This window comes from Ornithorhynchus anatinus, chromosome 13, assembly GCF_004115215.2.
Source record: "Ornithorhynchus anatinus isolate Pmale09 chromosome 13, mOrnAna1.pri.v4, whole genome shotgun sequence".
Lineage (NCBI taxonomy): Eukaryota > Metazoa > Chordata > Mammalia > Monotremata > Ornithorhynchidae > Ornithorhynchus > Ornithorhynchus anatinus.
The window spans coordinates 31,805,520-31,829,198 of NC_041740.1; the positions used below are offsets into that span (position 1 = coordinate 31,805,520).

At 45.9% G+C, this 23,679-nt stretch overlaps 2 protein-coding genes across 3 annotated transcripts; both read right to left on the bottom strand.

Annotated features, from left to right (window-relative positions):
• Nucleotides 1–794: 794 nt before the first annotated feature.
• HSPA14 (heat shock protein family A (Hsp70) member 14) lies at nt 795–23,137 on the bottom strand. Its single transcript, XM_029077773.2, has 14 exons — nt 23,015–23,137; nt 18,440–18,520; nt 18,276–18,358; nt 11,167–11,215; nt 10,915–11,020; nt 10,336–10,426; nt 8,642–8,746; nt 7,709–7,870; nt 6,058–6,213; nt 5,157–5,259; nt 3,955–4,170; nt 3,147–3,320; nt 1,250–1,320; nt 795–1,019 (listed from the first exon to the last, which is right to left on the bottom strand). Exons 1-14 carry the CDS (start codon nt 23,069–23,071, stop codon nt 941–943), a joined length of 1,533 nt encoding a protein of 510 aa, XP_028933606.1. The 5' UTR covers nt 23,072–23,137; the 3' UTR covers nt 795–940.
• On the bottom strand, nt 11,005–18,356 carry LOC120637969 (zinc finger and SCAN domain containing 29). 2 transcript variants are annotated; one of them, XR_005660691.1, is made up of 5 exons: nt 18,276–18,356; nt 15,497–16,214; nt 13,659–14,758; nt 11,167–11,215; nt 11,005–11,020 (listed from the first exon to the last, which is right to left on the bottom strand). XR_005660691.1 is itself a non-coding variant. In XM_029077774.1 (3 exons), the coding sequence occupies exons 2-3, from the start codon at nt 16,206–16,208 to the stop codon at nt 14,229–14,231; spliced, it is 1,242 nt and encodes a 413-aa protein (XP_028933607.1). In that variant the 5' UTR covers nt 16,209–16,214; nt 18,276–18,356; the 3' UTR covers nt 12,807–14,228. The 2 variants fall into 2 exon arrangements, 1 of the variants encoding a protein (XP_028933607.1); XM_029077774.1 differs by lacking the exons at nt 11,005–11,020; nt 11,167–11,215 and having other exon boundaries at nt 12,807–14,758.
• Nucleotides 23,138–23,679: the final 542 nt, after the last annotated feature.

The window sequence follows — 23,679 nt, forward strand, 5'->3', positions numbered from 1 at the left end:
TTCTAAGGAGCAAAAAAGCAACAACTTGAATTTACTGGAAAACCTCACCTACCACAGGAATAGGTGAAAATCCTGAAAATCATCACAATTAACAAATTCGTGCTGGAGAAAAAAGTGATATGAGAAATTACATTGATGAAAGATTTGTGCAACAGCTGCTTTTTATAACAGGGGATTATTGATTTCTTGCAAAATTACTGTTTTGAGCATGGAATTAAACTACTGTCATGGGAAGCAAGCCTACACAGTTTCAAACTGGAGAGAAATGCTATGAAATGCAAAAAACCACTCCTTTAGGGGGTCCAAAAAACTGAAAAACTATGATAAAGTCATGACAATAAAGCTTTTTATAGAAGTAAAATTTTTGTAAAATGAAAGTTTCTTCTCTTTTAGAACTTCACAGCAAGCTAGACACTCAATAATGCATGAATGAAGCTTCCTAATCCAATAGTTATATTAAGCAAAAGCTGAAATAATTTAGATTTAGATGGTGGGATAGGGACTGTGTCCAATTTGATTATCTTCTATCTACTCCAGTGCATAGAAAGTACTTCATTATTATTTTGTAATAATAATAATAATGATAAACAACTTCCTAATGAAGACCTCCCCACTAGGCCACCCCAGGCAAAAATCAGTGTTACTCTTCCAGATCACAGTGCTTTCCAATTCCTCTCCCACCCTCGTCCAACTTTAACCTCATCCAACCAGGCTTTTACTTGACAAGAAGATCATTTCCTAAATTAGCTTTCCAGGTTTGGTTTGCTGCCTTTGCAAAAAGCAGGGCTCTCACCTGTCACACTTCCAATTTATTGGCAACTATAAAAACATGGGTTTCAAGGTTCATTAAAAAACTGTTTTAATATAAACATCACTTTAGAACAAACAGAAATCAAACACAGGTATTCCAGTAGCAAAAACTGAGGCTTTGTAGGAGGTACTATGATGCTACCTCAACTGTGATTGCTTCACATTTGCCAGTGCTTTGATCTGTGCATGTCACATGTAAAGATCCATCCCTAAACAAAAAGAAACACAGAATTATCTAAGGGGGCTTTACTTATTGAATCAAGAACAGTTAGAAATAACTGATGCCCACCAATCTCAACAGGTTATAGCTTGATAAGTTGTTAGCTTCTACAGAAAAGGTTCAATACACCAATTTTCAAGGTTAAGGTCACGGGAAAAAAAAACACAACACATAAAGAAAATAAAGCAAATAAGTCAGCTGAGTACAAGTTGTCTGTACCTTTTCATAGTGAGAACAGCTAAAATATCACGTAGTCCATTTTCCTTTTTATCTAAATCCTGGAGTACAATCTGCTTATAAGAGAAAGGATGTCAGAAATGATTCAGTAAAACATTACTCAGGTCCAATGTCTACCAAATATTTCAATCCAAAATTTGAAGAATAAAAGCTACATGATGATGATGATGGTATCTGTTAAGGGCTTTCTATATGCCAAGCACTGTTCTATGCACTGGGGTAGATACAAGGTAATCAGGTTGTCCCATGGGGGCTCACAGTCTTAATCCCCATTTTACAGATGAGGTAACAGGCACAGAGAAGTAAAGTCACTTGCCCAACATCACACAGCAGACAAGTGGTGGAGCCAGGGTTAGAAACCATGTCCTCTGACTCCCAAGCCCATGCTCTTTCCACTAAGTCATGCTGCTTCCCCAATGACTTCATAACTGAACATTTCTCCTCCTAAAATGGGGTGGATGTAACATCTTCCTCCATTTCTAACATGAGGCCCTAAATTTTCACCAGTATTTTTCTCTTAAAAATGCTGCTTTCTTCAGAAGATAATTCCAACACTCAGTAATTTTGCTAACACACACACCCACACACAGAGAAGAGAGAGAGAGTAAAAACAATATCTTCTCAACCCAAATCAATCAATGGCTATTATTGAGTGATTACTGTGTGCAGAGAGAGTACAGCAAAAGAGGGTTGGTAGATACAATCACTACCCACAAGGAGTTTACAGTCCAGTGGTTGCTGGGATTTCTACAGAGATGCCAGGAGAAAAAGGAGGCAGAAACTGGAGTTAGGTGACGAACAAGGAAAAGTTATTCATTTTGGATAATTAGTCATTTGCCACTGAAGCTTAAGCTCTTGGAATATGAAAACTGGCGATGATTATTTGCAAGGCATTCATTTTCTTTCAATGTCTATAAAATATAGTCAGGAATCAATTCATTAATAGCATTTTCTTAACAATCAGTATCCTAGTTATGAAATTATCCTGGCTAATTATAAAAACACCTAGCTCCCCTGTAACACAGGGGTTCTATTTTTGCAAAACCCTGCATTGAAGCAAACATGCATGACGGTATTCACTCATTCTAATTCCACAGGCATTCCACATGCCCGACCCCTTCTTCTGACCACCTACTGTACTGTATACATAAAAACAGGATCAGGATGTCCAGTCAACGGTATCAGTGTGAGCCTGCAGAGGGACGAGGGCTGTGTCTAATTCCTACCTGTTCTTTCCCTATCTTAGTACAGTGCTCTGAACAAAGCAAGTGCTTAATAAATACTATTACCTCTACTTCCACTACACATTTTCTTACAACCTTCTAGCCAAAATGTTTCAAAAACCAAGTGTCGTGGTAGAATTGAGTCTAGTAATAAAGCTAGATTATTGCTGGGGTTTAGGGTAGAGAAAAAAACAAATTCCAAAGTGCTCTCCACCTTCTCCAAAGGCCCCTATTTTTCTCTTGGTCAAAATCCAAGAAGGAAAATCTAGGGTTCTTCATGTTTGTGTTGCGAAGACATTCAAGGTAAGATTCATAATTTATCTCCTGCATCCCCTTTAAATGACCTGTTAAACAAAGTTTTAGTCCGGATCTAGCCTCTCAGAGGTTTTATTGTTTTCTGTTGCCCAGTCTGATTGGGGCTCGATAAAAAGCAACAGCTTCTCCTTGCCTGACTTGGCTGCCATCTCGAGATATTCCTCTTCACTGAAAAACTTTCCATTTCCAATCCTTTTCCCAGACATTTGGAAGGGAAGAACCTCTTGACTAGGTTCACACAAGTTTATGATGGCCTCATTTATTAAAAATATATAACTTCAATCAAACCTAACCGCAAATGGTTTATCACTGGCACATTTGTACTAATCTTACACTTTTACCTGTGCAAATTTATTTTCTTGTTTTGCAAAATTTTTTCCTAGTGACTCATATAGTTCCAGGCAAACGGAGGATATGCTTCCTGGGGCTTGAAAAGTATGCTGTCTTCGGGCTGGCAAAGGAGTTCCAGAGGGAAACAAGACTGTAAATCTGTCAGCCCCTGATTCATCGATTCCCTAATGAAAAAACAAAAACAAAAAAAATCAATAAGTACCATATGAATTCTTCCCTAGCCTAAAGGCTTTTTTAGGATTGTCCTGCATAATTAACACTAAGCCAATTCCACTGAAACTATAACTTCTTTAATATTCTATCAGGGCCCATCATATACTTACGCTTGACAACTGTAACAAAACTAACTTTAATTTTCAGGCCAACATATAGTGAACAAAATTAGGGTTAGGGTTGATTCTACAGTAAGCCTTTGTTTGCCTGGATCCTTGGTTTACTCAGAATTTTGGTTCAGGTAAAAATAATGGGCTGAAGCTGTGCTTGCATTTAGTTTAGGCTAGGTCTTGCAAGTCGAGATCTGAGACAGTTTCCAAGGTTACCCAAAATTTTGTGTTGCTAGCAACAAGTCACTAGCATATATTCCATATATTTAATTCCCTGAACTAGATCCCCTTTAAATCCATCTTTTCAGACTATCCAATTGTGTCCAATCCTGACTACTCTAGACAGAGGAGGATGTAGAGAATTTGACACGTGCTGAAAGTTTACCAATCCGAGTATAAGGGTGATCATAAAATGGTGCTAGGCTTTTCGCAATTAACCATGGAGAAAAAACAAAAAACAAAACCCATAACTTACCTTCACTAAAATGTCTTTTGCTGAACACTCAATAGCCAGAGAGTCCTCCTCCAATGAAAAATTTTCTTTCCCAACAAGAATTCCTGCTTCTGTGGCAGCACCGATGGGGATAACTTCATCAGGAGGGATAGAATTCAGTAGCTCAACAGTTGGAAAAAGATCTTTTATCAGCTGTTGAAGCTTTGGAATTCGAGTGGACCCTCCACAAAGAACGACCTAGAAAACAGCATTCATTTTTCTCCATCTTAAAAAACTTGGTTCTTCCAAAACTAAATGACCCAGGTTGGGTCACTCTTGAAGTATATGTTTTTAATATATGTAAATAAATATTTAATATATTTCATGTATGTATATATACACACACACACACAAATGTGCATATTACATTGGTTTTAAGGCTCCTAAGAGGGTTGAACCTTTTCAAATATCTTTAAATAAAGAGATTGAAATGAATGTTTTAAACTCAACATCTATTCCAGATTAGGGTAACGAAGAGGAAAATGTCTCTTTCCTTTGCCTCAAGCTAAGAAGACAGAGAACAAGGAGACCATAAAGAAATGTTATTATGTCACTGCATGAACTTTACAACTCTGCATACACAGTTGGTGGGATACTTAAATCCCTTCACAATGAGTTAATACATTTCCCCTCCCAAGATCCAAAAATGTCATGTAAAGTATATTCTTGCAAATTTAAGAATTTTGGTTATTTTGGAGGACGTATTTCCACCAGCAATGAGGTCTAGTGGAAAGAGCACAGGTCTGAGAGAGGACCTGGGTTCTAATCCCAGATCCACCACAAGTCTTCTGGGTGACCTTGGACAAAATCTCTATGTCTCAGTTACCTCATCTGCAAAATGGGGATTAAATCCTTACTTCTTCCAAGTTAGACTGTGAGCCCCAAGTGGGGCAGAGACTCTGTACAACCCGATTATTAACCCATGAATCATATAATCTGCCACCTATAAAGTAAAATCTTTGCTTCTACAGCATTATTTGAGGTAACCAAATCTCTAGGGCAATTAACCTGAGCGAACAAACCAAAATTATAAATATTAAAAGTCTATCCCAAGCACATTATAATTTGAAACTCAATTTTAAAGACACACAGTACTTACATACCCTTTCAGGATTAAGTAATTCAGACCACACCCACCCTTAAGATTTTTTAAGAGATGCAATCAAAAGTATTTATCCAAGTACCTTGTTGATATCATCGGACGTAAATCCAACTTGGTCTAAGAGTTTCCTAACTACGTCAATGCATTTATTAAAAAGTGAAGAACATATAAGTTCAAATCTTGCCCTGAGAAAGAGAGAGAGAGAGACTTTATCTTTGAAGAATGGTCAGCAACAAAAACTTATAATTTCTAAAAGGAACTTCATTACAAGCATACGTCATGGTATAGCCACACTTTTCTTGAAAGCACGCATGCATCATGAAAGGCTATATCACGGGATACTTTTCCCCGTAGTTATACATGTTATAAATTGGAACTCATTCCAAAACCTCTGGAAAATACAAAGTTTCTTTACACGCAATATTCTCTAACAGACATCGCTCTATTAAAGTGATTTAAAGCCAAACATCACAACATTAACTGAATAAGGAGCTGTAATATGACTACTAGCCTTTGCAGGAGGCTGCAGAAGTAGACATTTGCTCTGCTACTATGGTGATGGTTTTTCAACTCTAGTGTTGAATAACATTTTCCCTTCATAAACCGCCTTGTAGTAGGCTACGGCTTTCTGAACATTTCTGCACATCTTTGACTCCTCTTTCGGGGCTTTGTCAATCATTTAAAAAAATTCACCTGGTTTCTTGAAAATTGATGTAAAATATCTTAATCCAAATATCTTAGCAGGGACAGGAGCTAAGATTCTGGCCTTAGTGGTAGCTATGACAACAATAATAATATTGATTATGGTATTTGTTAAGCGCTTACTTATGTGCCAGGCACTGTATTAAGTGCTGGGGTGGATACAAGTGATCCTCTACTTTGTCGAGCTCCTCAACTGCTTTAGGTCACAGTGGGGAAATCGGGTATTTTCAATCAGGGAAAATACAAAAAAAATAGCATTATTCAAAAACATTCAGTTTTACCTGGACACATTACAGTCAAAATCCACACCTCCATAGAGTGAGTCAACGAAACAATTTGCACTTCCCAAAGTTGACAAGGAATGTTTAGCGACGTCCGCACTGTTCATTAATTTCATCATGGCTCGAGGATTTTCTCTTACATCGTGTTTAAAAGATCTGAAAATTCAAAATGGAGATTTTGCGGAGTTAGAAAATTTCTGGGTAATCACTTTGAATCTCGCTAAAGATTCTGGATAGCCAATTAACTTAAAAATGGATAATATGAACAATGAAGAAATCTCGCCAATCATTCAAGAGAAATAATAAAGCTACTTTTGGTTTAAAAAAATTAAACTATGGTATTTATTGCCTTGAGTCCAAACAGCTTAAGTACATGAGAGATTTCACTCATTCTCCAAATACTGTTTTGAAGCAGATATGGCATGGATTATCTCCCATTCTAAAGATAAGCAGTACATCGGCCCACCGTGAGCCACTGATCTGGAATTAGAACTTACGTTCTTTAACGTCTCATGCATTTCTTTATCCATTAAATCATGTGGCTTTCTGGAAACCTAGAGCAATCATGCCATAAAATTATCAGTGTGACTCAAAGACGAAGACGCCAAGAACTCTTCAAAGTAACTGGCCAAACAGAACAATGTAAAATTGGTAGCTAATCAATTACCGATACATTTTCTGTATGACTTGATGGTTAAGAAATATGTTAATAACAATTGTTATTAATATGAAGCCTCCTGCAATATCCTAAAACCAAACACCCCTGTTCGTTGTAGCTAAGCAAAAATTGATAAATTGTATATTTGCTACGGACAACAACAACGTCAAAATTTTATAATGGTGCCAAATAAATAAGGCTCACTCGTCACCCGTTACCCATTACCTTTCCAACTTCTTAATTCTAGATATGGCATTTAAGGAAATACCAGTGAAGCAGATTGCAAATAAGCCCACCTGCCGAGGTGTCTTCTCAGTGGAAATAGGAGGCAAGAGAGATGGAAAAAATTAAATGAATCAGTGGCAGCTAAGGGGTTAGAACCCAAGAATCATCTCAAGCCCCCAGAATCAGAACTATAAATACAACGAACAGGGAGATGTCAATTTGGCAAAAGCATATCCTAATGAATAAAGAAATAGTTAATTCCTATACAGCTTTACCCATTTACTTGAAGAGGGTTTGCTGCTATTTGGATAAATACACAATACTAGGAGAAAATATCATCAAGTTCAAGAAAGGTTGGACGAATTCATGGTCTAGCGGTCTGTAGTGAGTGAATGGAAAGAAAATTTAGAGAAATGTGAAGGGACATTCCTAACCATGACACTGGGTGAAAAGGAAGTCATCGATCCCCCAAACACCCTGCGGGGCCACCATCAGAGATAGCATCCATGGTGGAAAGGACCCTTGATTTGACTTTAATAGGGCACAGTATCTGGTTTGAGTCTCGAATCTACTCTCAGAATACTTAGAAAACAGTCCCTCTACTGTGATTGGAGAGGAAGAGCAATAATTACAATTAAACCCAACAAACTCAAGGTAAAAAAATAAAAATGAGCATGAAGTCCCATCTCTCACAGGACTGAATTCAATTATAGTTGAAATAGGATTTATTAAGCACTTACTGAGTGCAGAGCACTATAAGTAACCTACCTTTGAAACTCAGAAGCTAAATACTGTGCTAGAGCTTTTGTGAAGCACACTCCACCTATGCTGTCATCAGTGTTGGTTGCAAGTACACGATATATTCCACTGTTCACTTCTATGAGTGTGATAGATAATGATGCTCCTCCAAGCTTATACACCAAGACATTGCTTCAATAAAGAGAAAATGAAAGAGTATTAGAAAGCTTTCCAACAATTATTATTTCAAACAATTCATGAACTCTTCAGTATAAACTGTTTGGGAGTGTGTGGACACGTGTTAAAACTCATCTTTACTTAGAAAACAAGCTTTTATTTTACTTCCATTTCAATGGTTTTTAATCACTGCAGAGTCTCATTCCTAAAGAGTGAAATAAACTTCTGCTTAAAATGAAAAAAAATTCAACTTTTTCAGGATAGCCGCATTTATGATTGGGCTGCATCGCATTTCCATATTTCCCTCTCGATTGTAAGCTTGTTGTGGGCAGGGAATGTTTCTGTTCTTTCGTCATACTGTTCTCTCTCAAGCGTTTAATGCTGTGCTCTGCACACAGTAAGTGCTCAATAAATACGATTGACTGATTTGGTATCAAAATTTGCCAATACATACTTTTGCTAGAATCTTTCAAAAAATTCGAAGTGCTTCATAGACAGACATTACTTCATTCCCACTGTAATGTTTCTTTAAAGGAAACTGAGTCAGACAGTACCACCTTGCCCGAAGTTGGACAAGCCCATGACGGTGCCAGGACCAGAATACCATTCCCCACTCTAATCGATATTCCCACCTCGCCAGTCTGCAAAACTCGCACTAAGAGTTTTACTGTACCTTAACATAAAATATTTGGAAAAAATATATAGTAAGACAATTGGCTATAGATTTAATTGGGTTGGGCTCTTTCTGAGTGTTTTTGCAATAAAAACAAAATTTTTCGTTTTTACCTTTTCCCTGTAGGAGAATCTTGTCCAATGCCATAAGCAAGGAGAGCTGCAGAGGGCTCATGAATCAACCTCAAAACATTGAATCCAGCGGCCCCAGCTGCTTCCCTGTGAATAATTTGCTTTCTTAGATGGTAGTTTTCAACACCATAGAAAGTATTTATGCATTACATTTCCAAGTACATAATTTTTTGAATGTAGTGTGCTGCTTATTTCACCAACAGGGCACAAGAAGAAAATAAGTCTGTGAATTATTTTGCTAACAATTTTAATTATTAGGGCAAATTCTAGCTGTTTGAATCAATGTATTACTAATACATCCAAAGTAATGTGGTCTACAATTGATCCAAAGAATTTCCATCACTTACTTATTCTTAAAAACCCAGGCCGTCACGCTAACAATAACTGCAGAAACTAAACAGAAACCTGATGAATCTACAGAAATGATTTATAAGCCTCCCAAGTAATCCACCTGAAGTTTGGTGCTTAACAAAGCCTTTTTACACTCAACTCTATGTTCTGTTCAAAGAAGTAAGCCCCTGAATGCAGTTTTCAAAACTCTTCACTATCTGCCCCACCTAAATACTTTCATCTACCCACTACACTCTCCTTTCTACCCAAGTTTGTCTTCTTGTTCCCCACTGGGCCTCCCGCCTCCAAGCTCTTGCTCAAGTTCTCTCTTATATCCTTGTACTACACATCTCAATTGACTGCCTTATCTCACAACTCAAGGCGACATATTTTCCTGTGAGCCAGCAAAATATAGGACTCAAGCACTCCAACTTTTTCCCTGCAAGTCTTATGCATGTGGGCATAAACATGGAGAGATGGAGAGAGAGAGAGAGGGAGAGATGGAGAGAGAGAGAGAGAGAGAGAGAAAGCACAAGCTTGAGACAGCACTTGCAAGTGAGCATGCTTGGGACCAAAGCTCTTCAAATATCCAAATTTCTCAGAGTGGTATAAGACCCTGGTTTACAAGGCCCTTACACAACTATTTCACCTTTTGCTGCCCAAGTACCCACTAAGAAATACTGCATGTTTTCACTACAAATTCTGAATAGAACACTGTTATGGAATTAGGGAACATTGTTTTGACAATGTGTGTCTACCAGCAGAGAACAACCCTCTTGAACATAAGCCCATTTGGGCAGGGAACGTGTCTACCGACTCTGTTGCATTACATGCTCCCAAATGCTAAATACAGTGCTTCGCACACAGAAAGCGCTCAATAAACACCATTGATGGTGGCAGAATGTGAAGCGAGGCTGAGCGACACGGTCGTCCCTGTGCTGTGTGTGTGGTGACGGTCAAGGTGCACATAACTCGACATGAGTTTTGTTAAAAACGTAATTTCTGTGTAGTAGAACTGAGTATGTATATATTTATGTTGATTAATTTGTCTAGTCTCTTCTTTCAGACTAGGCTGTCAGTTCCTTCAAGTGAGGGATCATATCTCTTCTTTCCAGTGCATCCCTGAAATTGGTTAAGTACCAGCACTGAAGAGCATAAGACCCCAGTTTACAAGACCCTTACACAACTATTTCACCTTTTGCTGCCCAAGTACCCACTGAGGAAGCTTGACAAATGAAGATGCCTGACTGAAGGAGTTTTAGAATTTCAACACCAAGAGTTCTGCAACTGCGTACCTAGAGATATACCCCTTCCCCGCAAACCAAAAAAAAGCCATTTCTACTCACCCAAGGGCATTTTTCTGGTTTTCTCCAAAATCAAATGGAACAGTAATTACCACATCATTGACATCTGAGCCCAAAGCTGACTGTGCAGTTTCTGTTTATAGACAAAACATAGACGCTTCTGGTCAACAACTACCAGCTACAACGTAACTAGCAATGTTTTTTCTATAGAGGCAGTCATCGGTGTCATTAGGTCACAAACACCCACACCTCCTCTGCCACCCTCCCGTCCACATACCAACCTTTAAGCTCCGACAGATCGCCGCGATCATACACCCGCCCACGTTCACTCCCTCCCAAATTTGTCAATCTGTCTGGCTGCATGTGATAGGGGCCTGAGGGGCTTCTTCCATAAGCCCAGCTCTGTTCTGTGGCCCTGCAAGATGTGATGCCACAATCCCAGAGGAGACCCCAGAGCTCTTCCTTCTCGCTCCTCTACACCACCCCAGAATCACTGCCGGAGCCAAACCCACGCTTGCTCTTAGTGGCCAAGCAACTGGAATAAACTCCCGGGCCAGGTAAGGAGCGGAAGACGGCATTTCCGTGGAGAAACTAAAACGCTCTCGGACTCTTTTCGATTACCTTTCATCTTACTCAATATGAGTCTTGCAACATCTTCTGGTCTAACGAGTTTCGTCTCCTCTCCAGTATCTATTTCATATCGGAATTTTCCATTCTTTTCAACAAGCTGTGGAAACAGAGAAGTAGCTTCAACGGCCGGCAGTCAAATGATTACATTCAACACAAAGATCCGAGTCAACATAAAGACTGATGGATGCCTGAGGGATTATCTTGGGACCCTAGAAAAATGCCAAATGCCAGAATGGTACTCACGGCGCACTTGCTTTCGGCGATGTATTTCTGAGCCTGTGGGTCTTCAGAGCTGTTAACGCAAGACAGACATGGTAACTACATAAAGCTTTAAGATCGGTACTGACAAGACGCAGTGCATAAAGATGACTTCTTGTTCTCCCTTGACAAGTCAGGAAATGCATTTGCAATCCTTCACCTTCTGCAGGGTGGAGGTGAGGAAAGGTAATTTATCTTAGTCTGGTGACACCAAAAAAAAACCAAACCCAGTCCAATCTTCAGACAATTTGTATATTATATGGCTGATTGTGTTATTTTCTATTTTGGTCACCCTATCTCTAATGGAATAAAGAGTTTTTCCATTTACAGGGGTGCCGACTTGTATTGCATCATACAAGTCTTAAGCTGGGATCCCTCAGTCCATGTGGCCGTGAGAACGTTTAAAAAGGAAGTAAGAATCAGGGGAGCAGAGACGAACAGATTTTCACATTTCCAAGTTATTTTCTGGAGCTACTCTGCATTGGTTATGATCCTGGGAGGCAGGAAACTCATGTCCATCATTATGAGCTGTTGCTGACTTTACTGTTAACCTAATGACCACTATAGCTCAGGATTTTTTCCTGTTTGGGGAAAAAAAAATAACACAGACCCAGTTTAGGAGGAATTAGTGAATGGTGAGGGATGTGGGAAGTACAGAATGAGGCAGGAGAGAAAGATGCCAAGACAGGGAGGGGGGTGGGAAGGAAAGGAGGGGAAAGAAAGGTTGTAAAGTGAAAAGCACAAAGATCAGGGGACAAGGGAAACGGTGAGCAGCTGTAAGGGTAGAAACGTACTAAGAGAGGACTTACTGCTGTACTCGCTCTCTCCTCTCCACAGGCCTTCACAAAAATGAAGAGGAGGGCAGGGACAAGCCTGGGGAGGTTCTGCAAATGCTATGATCATGCACAAAAATTGTGCTGGTGGGTCTTACTGAATTCCTTTTAAAGATTTTGGGTGTGATTTCTCAGAATAAACTCTAATATTTGCATTTTCATTTAAAGCATCCTTTAAACTAGCCCCCTTTAAATTGTCCTAGTTCATCACCTGGGGGGTGGGGAGGACATTAAAAAAAAAGGAACAGTTTTCTCACCTCTTTGATATTTATAACTAATGAGACAGCAGACACAGCCTGACAGATGTCATGTCACTACCCACAAAATGGCAGTGCAAGAACACCAAATGCACATGATCCAAGAACTGGCACTGTCATTAAGTAGAACCCTTAATAATGGCAGGGCACCCTACAATTATTTTTTTTAATTATTCAAAGAGCCTCAGTCTCCATATTTTACGGGTTCTATAATGTTGCTGTTTGGGAGTCCATGGAGCAAAGATCTTACAAACTATATCCCACCCATCTCCTTAGACCAAAATCTATATGCTCTTCCAAATCAGGGAGAGTGCAGCTGGCTACTTCTCATAAATCAGGGAGAGGCCTACCAGCCTCACTAAGCTTGGCAGATAGCCTACCTGCCTCTTGCAGTGGATATGAGACGAAGACACGGGGGTAGGTGGTGAGGAGGCAGAAGGGAATGGATGTCATGATGGGTTGGGGAGGAGAAGAGGCAAAAAAGATCCCAAGCACCTAGATACCTTCATCAAGTAGAGGACTGACCACAGCCGGATACAAACAAAACTTTTATTTATCCACATTGGAATCAGTCAGTAAACAGAAAAACAACACAGACCGAGTTGGCCCAGAGGGTACCTAACTGGCATCGGTGTTTGGCAGGCAGAGGCTGGTGTTTGCCACCGCCGCTTGGGCCAGCGTCTCTCACTTGGCTCAACCTGCCCCACGCTTTCGGCCCTGCTCATTACCTCCGCATCTTCAATTACGAGGCCCCACGCTCGCCTCATTCCTCACAGACCACTCCTTTGGCATCGGGTTCCTTTTCTTCCTCCAGCCCATTCTGCATGGTGAAAATTCTCCTTGGTACTCTACCTGTGTCGCCCACAACCATTCATTTCCCTACGTGACTAAGAACCTTTTCAAGTAGATGACATACACATCTACCTTTCTGTCACCTACTTCCTCTCTGGGTCTGACTGACATTCCAGGCTGGATGGTTCCAGCTTTAGTTTGTCACAGGAAACTCAACTACTCCTTCTTCAAAAGGTCTTTCTCCCTCCCCCCCCCATTCAATGTTTCTTTAAATCTTACCTCGTCTAGGAAAATGACAAACTACAAGGATCGCTTCATTCCAAGTACACCTGACAACCACACCCCAAACACCAGGCCAGATTTTTTAAACTTTATCAGAACCAAACCCGTAGAGAACAATGCCCAAAGATATATCCATTTGGTGTTCTAGAAAGCAGAAGCTTCGTAAAAGTAAGGACCACGCATAAATTTATCAGGAACTCATGAGGCGATACACAGGACACAAAATAAAATCTTTGGCTCTACCGAGTTGAGATCGCCACGAAGAGGTACATTTTTCCGCGTGGAAAACGGACGTGCCCTACCCTGGTCCTACCTCAGTCACGGGCCACCTGTCAGGAAGGCCCTTCAATGGGGCGGGCGCTGGTCCCGTTCTCAGGTGGTCGATCCGGTCCCCCCCCGGCCCCGGTACTGTCCCTCCGCCTCGGCCCCCGTGGCCGAACACCCCCGGATCAGAAGCAGAGGCTCTGAGGGGAACGCGACGGCTCGGCAGAGACGGTGGGAGTCGGGGTCCGGCCGGCGACACGCTTGGAAACCGCGCAGGTTTGCCAGTTCCCTGAAGGGCCGTTTCGCTTGTCCTCGTGATGCCGTTACGTGGCCCGGCTAACACAACTTACGCCTATTGCTCAGCCAAGGGACCTCCGGTATTCGGTACTCTTTGGTGCCGGCAACGGCCGCCCTCCCCTCCGCTGATCGGGACGGGCTCCCCCCAACCGCCCCCCGGGGCAGGAAGCGGACCGGAAGCCTGCGGTCCCAACGCCGTCCCTTCTAACCGACTCAGTGAGGGCCGGGTACAAGAGGAAGAGTCGGGGAGAGTTGGAGGCCGAGGATCTGGAGCCATAGGCGCTCAGCTCCCCGGGGTCCCTCCAACTCCCCCACCCGCCGTCTAACTCTTGTTGCCGGCCATTAATTTCTGAAGCAATTTCTCGAGCCCTCGATGTAGGGCGCCGGTGGCCCCTTCCACTGCCGTAGCCAGACGGGTGGCTGCAACCACCGCCTCCCTGCGCAGCTCGTTGGCAGCCCCCTGTTGGGCGTTGGCCTGCTCGCCGATGGCAATCAGCCTGTCCAGGCGCTCCTCCATGCGCTCGGCCAGCACGCGGGCAAGCCTCCGGTTTTCGGCCATCTCAAGAGCAATAGTGCTGGCTACCGAGCGCCGTCTTCGTCTCGTCCTCCCGCGGGGCGGCTGTCTGGGTGACGTCCGCTCCCCGCCGTCAGCCGCGGGGCCGACCTCGGGGGGAGCGCCCTGCGGCGGCTGTGGCGAAGCCAGCCCCGGGGGGCAGCAGTCGGTGCCGGCGCGGGCCGTCGACTCCCGGGACCCGCCTCTTCTCGCCTCGCCGCCGCAGCCGTGACCGGCGGCTACCGCAACCGGGAGTAGACAGTGGGAGCTGCTGCAGCCGGGGGGAGCTTGAGAGCAGCCTGCAAAACAAAGCAATAGCGTTGCGAGGATATTCCCGCCTAGGGACTTCTCTGAAACCCACAGCCGGCTATCCTCCGCCACGTGGCGAGGGCCCGATCGCAGGGTATACTAGCCCCGGCGACCTGGGCTTGGAAGGGACGGTCGGGTTTCTTGCTCTGGGGCCACGGTTCTCCTGCACGTGGATCTGGGTTGAAGAAAACGTCTTACTCGCGAATGCCTGGAGTCAGGGTTGTGTGTTTCCACAAGCCCCAAGGCCCCATTTGGAGGGGGTCCACTGCTGTGATTTTTGCCACGAATGTGGCCCCCACTGCTCTGCTCCCCCAAGACGGCGACTCAACGTCGTTTAAAAAGTCACCTCGAAAGGCAGCAGAATGGGAGGTTTGGGCAAGCAGTGGCTGCGCAGGTCACGGTTCTCCACTTGGGGCAGGTGATTCCCTGCCTAAATGATGGCGAACCACAAGGGAGGGAAGCTGCCTTGCCCCTCTGGGACTTGGGTGGGGGTGACTGCTGGCTAGGGAGCATCGGATGGGAGAGCTGGGCTGCTTTCCAGTTACGTGAGGCCTTTACTGCTCTGAGTTCAGAGAGCTCAGAGTTCCAGTTTGCACTTCAAAGCCAGGGACTCCGGGGAGCAGAGCCGGGCGCGGTCCAGCAGCTCACAAACCCCGGGACGACATCTCCCAACTCAAGCCTCCCGCCTGGGACGAGAGGGCCCCGGGTCTTCCTCCGCTCTCCGTTACCTGCACCGGATGCAGCCTCCCAGGCATCCTCCAGAGCACCCGGCTCAGCCAGCAGATCACTGACACTCGAGCTCAGCTGGGAGGCCCCGTCCAGGTCTTCGGCGTCTCTCCAGGAGGGCCACAGTTCTACTTCCTCATCATCTTCGGCCTTCAAGTCCCCGCTTTCCACCTCCCCCGGGGTGTCCCGCCGGGCCGTTACGTTTGGCTCCAGTCGCTCGGTCCGGGTCGGATCTTCCGTCAGTCCGTCTGCCCCGGACGCCAGCCGACTTCTGAGAAGGTGGTCTAAGGTGTCGTAGAACGGGCAGCGCCGGGGGTCTCCCAGCCTGGACGTCTGGCTGTCGGAAGCCTTCAGGTACAGAGCTTTCAGAACTTTAAACTTGGAACGGCACTGGTGCTCGGTCCTCTGGAAGCCTTCCTGCTGCATCCTCTCGGACACGGCCCGGTAGACGGCGGCGTTGCGGTGTACCGTCTGAAGCTGCCGAATGTATTCCGCCTCGCCCAGGATGGCCAGGAGGGTGCGGGTCTCCTGGCGGGACCAGTGCACTCCGGCGCTGCTCTTTGGGGTGACCCCGAGGGCGTGGGAGGGGGGACTGGGGTCGGGAGGATGCTGGGCGGCCTGGGGAGATGCTGAAGGCTTTGGGAGAGCTTTACGGGGCCCCGGCCCGTTTCTGGGAACCAACTGTCTCCGTCCTCTCTGAGTTAATGGCTGCATGCTTGACTGGAAGGTAAGAGGGGCGTGGGGGCCGGGGACGGGATGTGAGGGGGGTTTGGGGAGCGAGGCGGCCGGCCCCACCTGTAAATTGCCCACGGGTGTCCACAATGCTGCAAAGGCCTGGCTTTGGGGGAGAGCCTGAGGTGGGAGCTGAGAGGGAGCAGGGGCTCGCGGGGGGGTGGCCGACGGGGCTGCCGGCTCCTCCTCTTCCTTCTCCGAAGGCCGGGCCACCTTTCCGGGTGGGGCCTTCCAAGCACGAGCTTTCGGGGAGCGGCGCAATCGGGAGGCAGGGAGCGAAGGGAGGAGAAGAGATGGGCCAGATGGGAAGGCTCCAGCGGGCCCTAGAGCGCGAGGTGCCCGAGGGCCAGGCCTGGATCCAGCCCGCTCGGTCCCCACGACCTGGCCTGGCCGGCCCCGCGGCCGCGGGCCCTGATTCACCTGGGCGGCCCTCTTGACTGGCATGGCTGCCCTCGAGGGAGGGACTCTGGTGGCCCGGAAAGGGAGCGGTGAACGAACGTTTCGGCTCCCTTTGCCGGCGGTAGGTTTTGCCTGCCCCAGCCCCTGGCCCAGCAGGGACTGAGCAAACTGCTCCCCGAGAGTCGGGAACCTCCACGACCCCGCAGGCCCAGAGGAAATAGGGTCGGCAGGCCCGGGGGGGGAGGGGGGAGGGCTGCCCCAGACCGCTCCCCTGGTGTCACTGGCCTACCCTTGCCCGACACTCTGTTTGCTCTTGTGCGGCGAAAGCTGCTGAAACCTGTTTTCTTTTCAGGACTCTCAGAACCAAATGTCATGTAATCAAAGGAGAAGAGAGATACGGGAGGGCGGTGGCCATCGTAATATCTCACTCCCCCCGACTCTACTGCCCCCAAAATTATTTTGTGTTTTTTTTGGCTAGTGTCGACATAGCCTAAGAAGAGAAAACAATATTGATTTCAGTTCAGTAAAAATCAACGCTGTAAATCAGTTGCATGTCTACCCATGTAAACCCTAAAATGCCTGGATTTCACGATTGTGATTTTTGTTTCCAACTACCTACTTCTCCCAACTTTCAATATCTATTTGCCAAAGAGAAAAAACCCCAAATTAATGTCACAATTCTGGGGGAATTGAAGTCTTGGAAAGCAAGATGCATTAAACCTTTTGACTAAAATCTGAGGGAGCTCCTGTTGGGCTGGGATAATGCCTATCAACTCTAGCATACTGTACTTTCCCAAGAGCTTCATACAGGTGCTCTGCATATAGTAAGCATTCATTAAATACCAGTGACTGACTGGGTCTCATTTATTATACTGACCTATTTCAAAAATTAATCAAAATCGAGTGTCACCTTAACGAAGCTAATATTTTATGAGGGCACAATATACAGCTGATGCCTGTCCCAAGCACTTAGTACAGAGCTCTACACATGTCAAACGCTCAGTAAATACGATCGATTGATGTCTGTAAAGGCACTTTAAAATGATTATCGACAGCAACTATATCCCGACGCTAAAAATGAATGATTAAAGCCAAACAAAATGCCGCTGCCCTCTGAGAAATACAAATGAGCTGCTGAATTGGGCACATTCAAATTTCCTCCAGACAACTGAAGTGCAAATTTTCCTAGTTCCAACCTCTCAGGCAGATATTTAACCAAAAAGTTAGTTTAAATAATCTCCAGTTAACAGAGTTCCAAGTATTTGCCTATCAAAGGAAAGGAGATCATTGAAATCCAACTGAAAGTGCCTGATATATCAACCCCCAATGTGGCCCCATTCCTCCATTTTCCTTAGTCCCAATTAGTGTGGATCATCAGGTTATCATACCCACTAAAGTGGTGGGGGGAAATATGCTGAATCTGTAAATGAAATAAGGAAAATGTTCACAGTTGATAGAACTGTGAGAAATATCACAGGAATGTCCATTAGGAATACTTAAATGGAACAGAGCGAGCTTGTTAAGAGTCAAATAGAACAAGATTCCCTCAGAGTTCCTGATAATTTCTCAATTATGCAAAGCATCGCAGGATACTTAAAACATAATTTTTAACCAGATGGAAATGGATTAGGATAAAACCCCCTTCCTTACCTTCTGCCAAGGATTTGCTTCACTTTAATGACTGTATTTGAAATATTCCGTATTCTATTTTGTTTCGCTGCTAAACCAACAACCTGGAGAAGAATGACAAAATATTTAAAATGGATATTATGTTTTTTTGTGTGACAGCGCAAGCAATCTGAAAGGAAAATTACCTCTTCGTGGTCTGAGTAAGCCACTATGGCAGGTGTGACTCTGTCGCCTGCATCGTTAGCTACCACATCTGCCCGACCATCCTAAAGAAAGATAAACACAATCAGCCCAAAACGTAAGTCTTAATTCAGATGTTACTGAAGAAAGTCCACCGGCTAGAGAGTGCCAAGTGCAAGACAGAATAGCATCGACACAACTTGGTTATACCCAGAGCAAAATTTCCTTGTGCACGAACATTTCAGCTTCCGTGACTATTGACAGACGTATCTGACAGATGTATACAGTCGGTTCTTCCATTATGGGGCTCAGCGACTGTACTTTTTTGGGCACTTACTGCGTGCAGGACGCTTCGCTAAGCACTTAGGTGAGTACAATATATATTCCTTGCCCACAAAGCTGACAATCTAGAGGGGGAGACAGACATTAAAAGGACCATCATGCTAAGAAAAACGAGAGTAAGAATAATAATAATGATGGTATTTGTTAAGCGCTTAACTCTGTGCCAGGCACTGTACTAAGCGCTGCGGTTGATACAAGCAAATAGGTATAATAATCGCATCCTGAGTGACTACAAATACACTGGCATACTGAAGTCTTACATCCATCTACTCATGGGTCTTGGTCGAGCCAGAGAAATGTGTGCCAGGGAGAGAATGTTCCCTAATTCCTTAATGACATTCTAGCAAAATCATGTACTAAGAACCCACGTTATAGGAGAACTGATTGTCTAATGTTGTTCATCCTGTGAACTCGCTTGAGAATTTCACACCAAGAATATGCTTTTGTCTGAGTTAAATGGATTCAAGACAGGGTAATGGATGTCTACGATCTGCCTTAAAAGAGAAAATTGCAAACTGCTTCCAACTAAAACTTTAATGTCATTTCATTTGAAAACTTAAGATTTGACAGTTGTACACCCACAATCTCCCTCCATATTTTCCACCAAAGTAGAAAGGGACCCCACGAGTGCATTCACTGCAGTTCCCCACCTTCAGGCAGGCTTATATCCAATCATACTAGTATTTACCTACAGATACCATTAACAACAAGCATCAGCAGCATTTGTGTGCTTCTGTGCCAAAATGCTGGGGGGGGGGGGGGGGGGGGGCTAGCGGGTAGTCAAGGAAAGACTACATCTCCCACCATATCCCTACCCTACCTTAAACAGACATACAATAGAAATTAAAGATTTGATCCCTGCCCTCCAGAAGCTTACAGCCTAATGGGGGAAGGTGGGGAAAAGGGAGACATACAAGTTGACACAAATCACCAAATATGCAACAGGTAAAAGCATTTTACCATAGCTTAAAAAAAATCATGAAAATGCCCCTAGGCAAATTACAAATGTACCTAGTTCTTCTAGAATGTGTGTTTTAATTACATGCTTTGACCAGAACACTATTAAGGAAACAGTGACCCTTCTCGAAAATGTGTGCCTCCCTAAATACAGTGTAAATGTGAAGGAAGAAACGGTTGCACACACACACACTAAATGAGTTTTATTACAAGCACATCTCCAAGAGGCCTCCCTGGACTAAGCCTTCACTTCCTCATCCCCCTTTCCCTTCCGCTTCATCATGGTACTAAGATTTTCACGCTTTATTTACCCCTCCCTCAGCCCCACTGCACTTATGCACATACCCAGCATTTAAATTTATATGTCTGTCTCCCCACTCTAGGATGTAAAATTTGTTGCGAACAGGGAATGTGTCAACCACCTCTGTTATACTGTAGTCTCCCAAATGCTTAGTACAGTGCTGTACACACTGTGCGAAGTGCTTTATAAATATGATTGACTGATGAGCCTTGTCAAAAATGTAAACCCCACATCACAAGATAACTGAGGACAAAAACACTACATTAGCGCTAAGGTGCTGGGTGGGTGGCACGATCAGGAAGATGGAGGACAAATCAGGGAATGCTCCCTTAAAGGTGATATTTTTGAGAGGGCTTTGAAGGAGAAAATGTATTCTGAGGGAACAGAATAAAGGAAAGGAGTGCCATGTTTGGGAGAGAGGCACGAGGAATGGGTGAGAGATGGTAGAATTAGGAGTGGGGTTTAGTATAAGGTGGGAGGACTGAAGAGCACAACTGGCAAGTTATGGGAAAAGAGTGGAGAGATAAAATGGATGACAGCTGCTAGAAAACCCAGAAGCCAATGGTTAGCTCCTAAAGGCTTTGGAGGAAGGTCCTGGTGTTCCAAAAGGTGATTTCAAATGGTTATGCATGCAGCTCTTTGCAGGATAGACTGAAGAGGGAAAGAGTGATAGGAATAAGATGTCTGAGATCAGAGTGCTGTGGGTCACCCACCATTAGAGGGTGAGAGGAGGTAAAAAATGTCAAAAGAAACAGGAGTGGTGGAGTGGAGAGGTGAGAATCCAAGCCAGGAGAGGGTCTGTGCCAGTGAAACCACAGCCAGAGATCTGAAGGTGGGAACTGATGCCCACTGTAGCCTGGAACTGGTCCTGGGCAAGTCATCCTTTGGCGCTGAAGCTGCAGCCCATCATCATTTCTAACCTATTCCTTATTTAATTCCTAATTCAGACCCCCATTAAAAAAAAAAATGGCATTTGCTAAATGTTTACTCTGTCCCAGGCCCTGAACTAAGCACTGTCCCACAAGGGGCTCATAGTCTTAATCCCCATTTTACAGATGACCTAACAGGCACAGAGAAGTGAAGTGACTGGCTCAAAATCACACACAAGCAAATCGGGTTGGACACAGTCCCTGTCCCGCAGGGAGCTCACACACTCAATCCCCATTTCACAGCTGAGGTAAATGAGGCACAGAGAAGTAAAGGGACTGGCCCAAGGTCACTCAGCAAACGGCAGACCCAGAATTAGAACCCAGGCCCTTCTGACTCCCAGGCTCATGCTCTATCCACTAAGTCACACTGCTGCTCCCCTTCTGCCACATCTATTTGCTCTCGTTCAGTCCACGGCAGGAAGGGCCAACGTGCGCAGCCATGTGCCTGGAAGCAGAAGCTTGGGACCCGGTCAATCATATTTACTGAGCATTTAATAATAATAATGTTGGTATTTGTTAAGTGCTTACTATGTGCAGAGCACTGTTCTAAGCGTTGGGGTAGATACAAGGTAATCGGGTTGTCCCACGTGAGGCTCACAGTTAATCCCCATTTTACAGATGAGGTAATTGAAGCACAGAGAAGTTAAGTGACTCGCCCACAGTCACACAGTTGACGAGTGGCAGAGCCGGATTAGAACCCATGATTTACTGGATGTGGAGCATTGTACGGGGCACTTGGAGAGTATAACCCATTCCCTACCCACAGCGAGCTTACTGTCTAGAAGGGGAAATAGACAATATAAAGTACAAACACGCACAGAAGCTGTGTATATAGAGGAGCAGCGTGGCTTAGTGAAAAGAGCCCGGGCTTGGGAGTCAGAAATCGTGATTTCCAACCCCGGCCTGTCTTCCATTCCCTGACTCCGCTTCCCCGACTCTGCTCCTCACAGGCAGCGTGGCTCAGGACGAGCCCGGGCTTGGGAGTCACAGGTCGTGGGTTCTAATCCCCGCACCCTCACTTGTCAGCTGTGTGACTCTGGGCAAGTCACTTCACTTCTCCGTGCCCCGATTCCCTCAGTCTCCAAAATGGGGAATAAGACTGCGACCCCCATGTGGGACAACATGATTACCTTTCATTCATTCAGTAGTATTTATTGAGCGCTTACTATGTGCAGAGCACTGTACTAAGCGCTTGGAATGGACAAATCGGCAACAGAGAGAGACAGTCCCTGCCCAGTGACGGTTATTACCTCGTAATAATAATAATAATGGCATTTGTTAAGGGCGAACTATTCATTCAACAATATTTATTGAACGCTATGTGCAGAGCACTATACTAAGCGCTTGGAATGGACAAATCGGCAACAGAAAGGGTCAATCCCTGCCCACTGACGGTTATTACCTTGTAATAATAATAATAATAATGGCATTTGTTAAGGGCGAACTATTCATTCATTCAATAGTATTTATAGAGCGCTTACTATGTGCAGAGCACTGGACTAAGCGCTTGGAATGGACAAATCGGCAACAGATAGAGACAGTCCCTGCCCTTTGACGGGCTCACAGTCCAACCGGGGGAGACGGACAAGAACAAGTACTATGTGCCGAGCACTGCTCGAAGCGCTGGGGTAGATACAAGGTGAGCAGGCGGGCCCACGTGGGGCTCCCAGTCTTCACCCCCATTTTACGGACGAGGTCACTGAGGCCCAGAGAAGTGATGGGGCTCGCCCAAGGACACACAGCAGACATGCACCCCCCCCCCCAGCGTTTAGAGTAGCGCTTAGCACACAGTGAGCGCTTGACAGACCGCATCATTATTATTAGGAGCGGGAGGGACGGGGAGGCCGGTCCTGCCGCGCGGCCCCGCGCCGGCGAGCGTCCGTCCCCCCGGCAACGGGTGACGTCACGGCGCCGCCGCGGAGCACTGTGGGATGGGCGGCAGCGGTCCCGTCCGTCCCCCCCCGTCGCCCCCCTCCCCCTCCCCCCGGGCTCCCGGCCGCGAGCCGGCCGGAGGAGGAGGGCGGGCCCGGGGTGTCGGCCCGGTCTCTCACCTTATAGACGGCCACACAGGCGCACGTGCAGCCCAGGTGGACGCCGATGGCCGCCATGAAGCCGCGGCGACGCCGGTGGCTCCCCCGGTGGCGGCTCCCGGGGTCCGCGCGATCCCATCAGCCCCCGCGCCGCCCGATGCGCCGCCCGATGCGCCGCCGGCTCCCGGCCAATCGCGGGGCCCGGGGCTGCCTTCGTCATTTCCGCGCGGACTTCCGCCGCCTCCACGCGCCGCTCGCCAGCCTTCCCCGGCCGGGGAGGGGAAGAGAGCGGGGCCGGCCCTCCCCGCCCCGCCCCGCCCCCCCGGAGCGAGCCAATGAGCGGAGAGCCGGCGGGTGACGTCAGCACGCCCCGAGCCAATCGCGGGCCCCGGTTAGGCCTCGCGCATGCTCCGTGCGGCCCGCGGAGGGCCTTTGGGGGCGAGGGAGGGCCTTTGGGGGCGAGGGAGGGCCTTTGGGGGCGAGGGAGGGCCTTTGGGGGCGAGGGAGGGCCTTTGGGGGCGAGGGAGGGCCTTTGGGGGCGAGGGGCGACCACGCTGCCTTCTCCCAGGCCGGACTCAGCGGGGCGTCCGAGGGCGTGGGTTCTAATCCTACCCCCGCCCTGTGCCAGTTTGGTGACTGTGGGCCGGTCACTTCTCTGGGCCTCAGTTCCCTCATCTGGAAAATGG